This window comes from Salvia hispanica, unplaced genomic scaffold, assembly GCF_023119035.1.
Source record: "Salvia hispanica cultivar TCC Black 2014 unplaced genomic scaffold, UniMelb_Shisp_WGS_1.0 HiC_scaffold_348, whole genome shotgun sequence".
In the NCBI taxonomy this organism is placed as follows: domain Eukaryota; kingdom Viridiplantae; phylum Streptophyta; class Magnoliopsida; order Lamiales; family Lamiaceae; genus Salvia; species Salvia hispanica.
In genome coordinates, this window is record NW_025952078.1 from 1 (window position 1) to 9,646 (window position 9,646).

General features: G+C 31.2%; 1 protein-coding gene across 3 annotated transcripts; it reads right to left on the reverse strand.

The window, feature by feature from the left end:
- Window positions 1-1,242: 1,242 nt before the first annotated feature.
- LOC125198996 (squamosa promoter-binding-like protein 2) lies at window positions 1,243-3,110 on the reverse strand. 3 transcript variants are annotated; one of them, XM_048097191.1, is made up of 3 exons: window positions 2,977-3,110; window positions 2,096-2,410; window positions 1,243-1,864 (listed from the first exon to the last, which is right to left on the reverse strand). In XM_048097191.1, the coding sequence occupies exons 2-3, from the start codon at window positions 2,287-2,289 to the stop codon at window positions 1,381-1,383; spliced, it is 678 nt and encodes a 225-aa protein (XP_047953148.1). In that variant the 5' UTR covers window positions 2,290-2,410; window positions 2,977-3,110; the 3' UTR covers window positions 1,243-1,380. The 3 variants fall into 3 exon arrangements, with proteins under 3 accessions (XP_047953148.1, XP_047953151.1, XP_047953149.1); XM_048097194.1 differs by having other exon boundaries at window positions 2,887-3,057; XM_048097192.1 differs by lacking the exon at window positions 2,977-3,110 and adding an exon at window positions 2,499-2,966.
- Between the last annotated feature and the right edge of the window lie 6,536 nt (window positions 3,111-9,646).

Here is a 9,646-nt window from a genome sequence, read left to right on the forward strand (position 1 = left end):
GGTAACAAGCTCAATGATTTAAAGTAGTTCATACTCAAAGTCAAGAATCGATTCTCTGATCTTGGTTGAAAATAAATGAATTTATGTTACTCAAGTTATTCAATTTTTGATATAAAAATAATGCTCAAAATTAAAATTGACGAGCGACAAAATAGCAATACATAAGTAGTTCAGAATAAAAAAACATGGAACTTATTTATCTATCTTTTCCAATATACTTATTAAATTTCCTCTGTTTTGTATACGTTTTTGTAAGCGTATAGTCAAAAACCAACCGAATTGTTGGTGTTTTGGTTCCTTACTTAGAAATGGCTATTTTGAAAATTTAATGAAATTCGGTTTTCAGTTTTGTTTTCATAGAAAAGGAAAACGAACAAATTGGATTGTAATTGAATCGCATCGTTAAAGAATAGCTAAAATAGGCAAATTATAAATTGTTTTTTTTTATATAATGGGAAGTTTCTTTTAGACAAATTAAAATCTTAATTTTAGTTAAATAGACAAAAATACCTTTCATTGTACCACGACAACAAAATGTATACTTGTGTGGCAACGCAAATTTGAACTATCTTAATTTTAGTTAAATTTAAATATTGTGTCAAAAGCAAACTCACTGGTGAGATAGTTAACTATTTACATTAATTATTTTATCAGTAGCAATTTTTAAATCTTCGTAGAAATATTATTGGCATTCGACGGTTTTGAACCATAACACTAAGAAGGCACAAGTGATGATTCGTGTGTTGTCTGATAGTAAAGTAGTTAATGTTGGAGGATAAAGTTTCGTGTCCGATTTTGGCCTCGAGTTTCGAATCCACTGGGACACAATTCTTAAATTTCATATTCCAATTAGCCAAAATAAATAGTAATAATGTAGTACTATTACAAGTCAAGCTCAAGCATATCAAACATTGATTTCAAAAAGGCTACTTTAATCCATTCAAATTGTTACCATTAGAGAAACCTAGTTACCTGGAAATGAGGTGATGGGCTTTATTGAGATATAGTTTTGGAATTTGCGAATTAACAAAAGAATAGAAAATTTAAAAAAGTTACTCTAATCCGTTGATAATTGGGATTTTATCCGAATACTGGGGAACAAGAATCTAGCATACACATATACTAAGAAAGACTAATTAAAAGTTGTGTACAACAATATGGTGCATCTTTATTGATTCTCAACTGAATTTTATCAATCCAAATTAGATTTGATTACTCAAATTTATACTTAATTAAGATAGATGCACCAAGAATCATATTATCATTAATCCAAGTCCAAACACAGTGATTCCCATTCTCTTTTGTAGAGAGCTTGTAGCTAAAAACATGATTGAAACAAGATAAAGAAAAGACATTTCTTGATGATGATGATTGAGCTAGTTAGTCCCACATGAAGGAGAGAGTTTGATGGGATGATCCCACATTCTGGTGGGGAAAATGCAAGGTGGGAGAAGTGGTCTGGTGGTAGTCGATGGCGGGAGGAGGCGATGACAGAAGAGAGAGAGCACCATCACATTCCATCATCACATTTTGTGACACAAAGGCTGAGGAAGAGGAGGAGGAGCTGCTGTTGCTGATCATTAGCAGTTGCTGATGCTGAATATTATCCATGTAGCTGAGCTGCTCTTGCAGCAACGAGCCTCCGACCACATTCTCGTCTTTCCCCACCGCCCCGGCCCAAGGGTATCCCACCACACCAGCACCAGCACCAGCAGCTACAATCTGTGGTGGTGCGGTGTTGAATGACACGACCCTCTCATCCACTCCACTACGCACCTGGGCCTTCCTACGCCTCCTGTTGTGCCCATCTAGACGTTTCCTGCAGCTCCGTTTCCCCTCATCAAACTCCACCAAGGAGTGGAACCTATTCAACAACTCTAATATCAGAAGAAGAAGAAGAAAAAAAGGCAACATTTGGACTAATCACAATCACTAAACTAAACATTTTGTATTGATTAAGTTGGTTAAGCAAATGATTTCATAATAAATTTGAATTTGGACTATTCAACAACAACATGTCAATCATATCCATATTTGGACTAATCATAAAAAAGTTAACTAAATTGAACATTTTGCATTGAGCAAAAGAAACAACCTGCTGCACTGCTGACAAAACCGCTGCTCTCGGCCTTCGATGGTGACCCTCGGGGTCTTGGAGTGCGCTTCGCAGACCTTGTGCCGCCTATGGTAGTCTCTGCACACGCTTAAATCCGCGCTGCATCCGTCCACCAAGCAATGAGCCACATTTGCAGGGGGGGCCTTGGCCCTCTTTGAAGATGATGCTTCCATTTCAAACAACCTCAATCACTCAAACTTTTCCCCTTGTCTCCCAAGCAAAATTAGTAAAGGCAAGACACTAATTAATCTACTCAAACCCCTTTTGCTCTCTTAAACCAACATTCTAGCTAGCCTGCCATAAAAATAAAAAGGAATCACCAACTCAATATTTCAAGAAACAGAGAAACCAAAGCAAGTTTGAATTTTTCTAGTGTTCCCACCTCCAATCAGATCTTTCCTGTCCAAATTGTAGCTAGGCAGCCAAAAAGACATGATTTTTTTTGGTGTTGAAACTCTAGGGGTAAAATATCAAACGTGAAAACATATGAACAATGAACAAAAGAACTCAACACCATTTCTTGCAAAGACTTGATTTTTATGAATGTCCCACTTGTGCAAATAAGGAATGGTGAAAAGGGAGGAAAAAACACATTAATTTTCCTACCCTGTCAGAATTTAAACACTAGAAACCACAGAAATCAGTAATATCCATTTCAGAGTACTTACTCAATTGAATAGGTTTAACAGTAATTTGCTGCAACTATGTAAAAACTAGGAAATGAATGTAAACTGTAAAAAGGGTCCCAGAGAGAGATGGAAGTGTTGTACCTCAGAAATCAAACAAAGATAGTGGTAATACTTGAAATAGGAAGCAAAGAAAGTGAAATAGGAAGCGAGTACTAATAAACACAGACTTACAGACAAGTGGAAGGTAATGGTGACGATTGACTTGTCTTCCTATCCATTCATTCTCTGAGGTCTCCCTTTATATATGATCAATGAGCAAAATTTATGTCACTGAACGAGGGTTTAAATGAGTACAAGTAGTTATAGCTGTAGAGTAGGGGTGTGGGCTAGAGAAAAGTTAACTAGAGTATAAATGTCAAATGGACAAGATAGAGATAGGCAGAGAGATGTGCAATAAGAGAACAAAATAGTCTTCAATGAGATATTACATGAGAATTATTGTAGAAGACCAAGATCTACTCCCCATGGATCAATTTTGTATCATCGCTTGGAGTGTTTTTAGGTCTATTAATTTAAAACGATAAAAACTAATATTCCCGCTGTCCCATAAATATCTGACCATTTAGAACGACACGGATATTAATGCATAATTGTTACAATAAGAGAGATGGTGAGAAGAAGAGTTAAAATAGTGTTTAGTGGATAATAGGACTCACATTGTTATTAGTGTTTAATAGTGGACCCTAATGACTTAAATTTTAAATAAATTAATGTGTATGAGTAATAATTAATAAGTTGGGGAGAACTTTCTATAAATAGAAATGAGCGATCTTTATGAAACGGACTGAAAATAAAATTGTTAGTATATTTTTATAGGACATGGAGAGAGTATCATGTATATATATATATACAAAATTAAGCATTCATTTTAACTTTACTTTGTTTACACTAGAAAATTGATTACACTTAATGGCTAATTACACCTCATGCATCATCGTCGTCACGTAGACAATCAAGATGTAAGTTTGGTTGTCACGTCGATATTTTGATCATTGAAATTTTTTGAAACATTTTATTCCAAAAAATACAATGAACATTAAATAATCATTACTTAAACAATTAGGTATTTTAAAATGAATATCTTTAATAACGGACAATATCAATCATTTTTACTTAAAATAAAACTGAAATTAAAAAGTAGGAGTAATAAAAGTCATGCACATGTCCACAAAGCAAGGAAGATGCCAGGAAGAAAGCTGGGTGTTTTTGATTGTGTGTTTTAGACTTTTCAGACAAACAGATTTAGAGCAAAAATCACCAGTTTAGCAAAAAGTGCACCTTCCCTTTTGGGGTAGTAGATTTGTAAGAAGTGATTAAAAACTAATTTATCAAGATTAAAGAAACAACAAATCTATGTGACCAAATTTTGTAAAACCAAAATCTAATTTATTTGACCAAAAATAGGTTTATTTATACATTTAATTAAAATATTTAGACGCATATATAATACATGGAAAGTGCATAATATTGTGGTCATATATTTATAATTTTTGTATAATTTTTTTATTTTTTTAGAATCATAAATATGATTAGTGCATACTTTAATTCAAATATTAAAAACAATAGAAAGAAAATTCAAATATAAATATAAAAAATGAGATTAAAGGCTAATAAGTCTTTTTAACTTATCCACTTACTATATTTATAATTTTAATATATAACTAATTCATCAAATTATTAATATAATCTTATTTTGGTTGTACAAAATTTGGTTGTTTATCATTACTCTTAAAGATATATTGTTAGATGGGGAAAGGAGAAAGATAGACCCTATATAAAATGAGTGGAAGAGAGAGGGACAGGGTGTATAAATATTATATGTGACTTTCAATCCTTTCATCTTTTTTTAACTTTTTATGTGAGGACTGAGGAGGGAAAAAGTAAAGTACAAATCAATAGAAATTTGAGGTGAGTTTGTCTACCATATTTGCTACCAAGATATCATATTGGCTTTTCCAAAGGTGCATTTCACTTCATCTAGGTGACTAGAAGGAATTGTCGGAAAATCCAAAAAATCAGTTGAAATTTAGATGTTTTTTTTTTTAATTATGTCAAGAGTGATTTTTCTTAATGAAATTTAGATGTTTTTTTTTTTAATTATGTCAAGAGTGATTTTTCTTAATGAAATTGTATCTAACATGACAGTTGTAAAATCATGTCCTTTATTGGTAAAAGATATAATATTGTTAAGTTGGAAAACATCAATACTGTATCACACATAAACAACTTGATTTTTTTTACTATGCTATCAAACTAATTCAATTGCATTATTTTTTTGACAATCTTTTTTAAAATTACAAAACAGATTAGAATTTGATCATACATTATTATTTTTTCCCGAAAATTTATTCTTATTATAAATAAAAGTTAGGAAGTTATTTGGTCCCACTTACAATGATAATAGTTAAAATATTGACTTAGTAAATGTGATACACATTCAACAATAAATTTAATATGATTCAGTTCACACCTTATATTCAAGTTTCCTTTTTTTGATAAAATTTTTGAGTTTACTTTTATGGAGCTAAATGAGTTCCTTTCCCAAAAATACATAAAAAGCATTTTTAAATTGTTCCAACGTGTTGAATATCATGCAATTCCTTATCCAAGTATTCTTGATTAGATAATGCACAAATTATCTTGATTTCTTTAAGTAGGTAGGTCCAATTGAGTGATTAATTGCTAACTCATCTCTTAGTTGCTAACTACAACTAATTTAAGACCATAAGATTTTAGAAATCTTGTGGTCTACAATTTGCCATGTGTAATTTCGTTTTTCATTTTTTAATATTAAAATGATAATAACAATTATTAAATTTAGGGTTTAAAAATATAATGTCAATACAGTGTATGAAATACATCAACACGAAGACATAATAATGTCAACACAATTTCATATTGATATTTTACAAGCATAATATTGACATATTATGTAAGGTGTATTGACATAAATCTGTTCGTAAAAAATACGAAAATTCAAAAAAAATATTCAAATTTTTTTCAAATTTTGACGTCGGAACATATGCATGTAGTATATCGTTGGAATCCTTAAAAAATTATCTTTAATTTGATATATGTTATATGAATTTAAAGTTTTGGGATTTCTTTTAAAAGTTAGTTATAACTAACTTGACATTAATACTCCTATTGATTTTTATTAGAATTAATCCTATAGCCTTATTGACGTTTTTTGTTGATCGTATTGACATTTCGTGGTTGATGATCTAGGCCTTTAATTTGAATATCTAATGACTATTATTGAGTTTTAGTTAGCAATTAAGCATTGAGTTAGCAATATAACACTCCCGTTGTTTCTTATATAGATATTTCATCAGATTTTGTTAGTTTGTGAGCACTCCCAATGCTCTCCCTAAAAACTCTCTTATTTCTCCCTAACTCTTGTCACATCAGCACCAAAATTTATCCCCAATTTTTAGCCAACTTTTAGCCAACTGCTCCAATAGTTTCTCCCTTATTTCTCCCTAACTCAAAAAAAAAAAAAAAAAAAAAAAAAAAAAAAAAAAAAGCAATAGAATATTTCTCTTCTATTCCTTTTGCGCCGATAAATCGGCGATGAAACGGAAGTTGGCGTTAATTCGGTAGAATTAACGCCGGATCACCGAACACTCCCAACGGTCGGCGATAACTCGGCGATTTTCGGTGAAAAATCGCCGAGTGTTATCGCCGGACCATTGGGAGTGCTCTTACCCACTCTCGTTCAAAATAGATATCCCATATTTGAATGGTGCAACTTTTAAAATTATTTAACTTTGTGAAAAAAATTAATGTTATTGGACTGTGAGTCTTAGTGTTATAATAATTGTGGATATAACGAATTAGAGGAATGTCATGATCTGTTAAATTTAATTTGTAAAATTTAAATAAAACATTTATTGTTGCTCGGTCAAATTAGAAAATATGAGATATTTATTGGGATCGAATGAAGTACTATATTTGTTAGATATAAGTTCAAATCATGGAGTTTGATTTGATTTAGAATTCTAGTATATTTATCTTTTAGAGTTGTATTCAAATTTAGAGTTGTATTCAAGTTGGAGGCCTTTTATCGAGTTTCATAAATAGGAATTTTTCTCCCTATTTTGGTTGTGGCCTTTTTGGAAGATTAAAAAAAAAATGGTCTCTTAATCATACTATAAGAGTATTTATGACATCCCAAATTCATGCAATTTGTTTTAGCAATTTTGCTGGAGAAAATAATTTTGGACTTTGTCTAAAACTACTTTAGGATATTCTAAGAGACATGAATAATAAAAATTTTGTACTTAAATTTGTATGGTTCCAAGATAGTGTTGGTGGGTAAGCCAAAAACTTTAATGGTAGATGTGTTTCTTTCACTTGCATTTGCATATGTGTAATGTGGGCGCCAATTTGCAGAGGATAAGAGACATAAATGTTAGTAGCATTTGTGTTAAATGGTAGATAGATGTGTTACTTTCACTTACTAATGTAGAATGTGGGCACCAATTTTCAGAGCTAAGTCGCTTTCAATCCTATCCATATTTGGGTTGAAATATTCTTTGGTGGATACAGGATTTGAATCATCTCTTCACTCTTAAATGTCTTATTCTCATTTTTTTTTTCTTAGAAAAAAAAACATTAATAATTCTCCATTTATCCTCGCAATACTCTACCAAAGGCCCGAACATTAGAGCTATTTGTTGATTTTTTTTAAAAAAATACAGTACAAAAAACCTGCATATTTTTTATGTAAATTGTAAAAAAAAATATTGGATTTACAAAAACCAAAAATTAGCCAAAACTGTAATGAAAAACTGCAAAAATAACTCAATTTTAATAAATACAAAAAGTTATCCTGAACATGTGAACTCACCCAGCATGTGTGATATGTGGCCGAAAATAAGATTGTGTTATGTCGAATCCCACTGCTTCTAGTATATACAGCACATTTATTAAAAATTCAAATATTAAAGTATAAATTTTTATTTTTTCTTTAAATAATAATTAGATCCTTAGATGTTTGATCGAAGAAAAATCACAATTGCTACTTATATGATTTTCACTTCTTTTTAATTGTTATATCTTACTTCCTTTGTCCAGTACTATAAAGTCTCATTTGAGTTCAGGACGAGTTTGAAGAAATACTCTCTCCGTTTCCGTTGGGAATCTTTTTTCTTGGGGGAAATGGATTTTAAAGAAAAGGAAAGAAAAGTGGATAAACAAAAAATTAATGACTATTTGTAGTATTAGTTTTAAATGAAATGTAAATGGAATGAGTTAGTTGAATAATAGTAATAATGGGATCTATTGGCGAAAATAAATAAAAAAAGCGGGACTCATGTTCACGACCGGGGGAAAAGTTAAAAAAGTTGGGGGAAAAATGATAGGGGGGAATTTAAACTTTTTTATATAATCCCCCCCGTCCGCGAATAGGAGTCCCCCCTTGGAGTTGGGGGGGGTTTTTAAAAGAAAAGTTTAAAAGGAATAATTTAAGTGTTTGATAGTGGAATGTAAAACCCATTTATATTTTTTTTTGCAATCAAAGTGGATTAAAATTAATTACAAACCAAATTTAAAAAGGGAAAAGTGGGGTCTTTTTTTATACTCCCAAGATAAAATGTCTAACCGGGTTTTCCTAATGGGGACGGATGAAAAGGGCCCAAACCCGGGGACTTTTTTCCCAAGACGGAGGGAGAAATTAATTTTATAATAAGTAGTTAGTGAAATATGAAGTCTCCCAAAGCATATTAAAATTGAACCGAAACCCCTAATCTTAAAAGGGAAAAAATGATAAAGAATCCAAGGGAAAAGAGTGATGGAGTACTTATTCTATTGGAGTATCATAGCTACTATGATAAAAAGAACCAACAATTAGTTGGGTTTTTTGTACAAAGAAATTAGGTAAAAATCAAATTCAAGCATGATTTAATTAAACTTATTGATATAAAAATACTGTGACCCAAACCCCTATTTCAGTAACTAATTCTTATATTTTTGTCATTTAAATGCTTTGCTTTTGTTAACTGATACCCATATGGAGTGCAAGTTTGCAACAAAAAAATTTGGTTCTGATTTTTTTTTTAGCTATATGCCTATTCTCTTGTGTCTATGTTGATCAACATACCTATTCTCTTGCCTTTAACTTTACCCGATACGTTTTTTCAAATGAAAAAGACCCTTCAATCCCAACATATAAAAAGGGGAAAATAGGGAAAAATTTGTGTACGTTAATGTAATAATACACACAATCTTTACTTTTCATCTTTCCTATCTAGATTCAATAATTGGCAAAGACCTAATATATATGTTGGGGGGCTGTCAAAAAGTGATAAATTCAACAAAATTTATAATTGTAATTGATTAGTCTATCACAGTTATGATTTAAAAAGATTTTTTCAATTATTTTTCATCTAACTCTAGATTTTATATCTGTTTCCCTTTTTTTGTAGCTATTTCTTCTCTACTAAACATGTCATGATATGGGGAAAGTACAGAAATTTGGGAAAGTTGAAAAAAAAAAAATTTTTTTACTTCTACCCAATAAATAAAACCTCTTCTTTTAAATGTTATGTTGTGAAATGCTAAAGTCTTAGTCATGATCTAAACAATACAGAGACAAGAATCATAAGATGCTTCAAATCCTAAAAAACTGATTTACAACTTACAAATTCATGGAAAGTGAAAGCAACTTGGGGTAATCAGGAGCGGTGTTCGTATTGCACCACAAAAACCCCCCTTTTCGCAAAGTAAAAATGCTCCCTGGAAGAAACAATATGTCAACAGAAGTTTCCTAGCATCATTTTCTCCTAATTTGTGAGCATACCATTTCAAGCATCGTCTAGTTATCAAATTGAGTAGCAAG

What these genes read in the sequence shown, in the direction of transcription:
- LOC125198996 (XM_048097191.1), bottom strand. Translation starts at nt 2,289, where the DNA reads ATGGAAGCATCATCTTCAAAGAGGGCCAAGGCCCCCCCTGCAAATGTG. An exon ending in TTTTGTCAGCAGTGCAGCAG is followed by an intron (nt 1,865 to 2,095) that starts GTTGTTTCTTTT and finishes GTTGTTGAATAG; the next exon opens with GTTCCACTCCTTGGTGGAGT.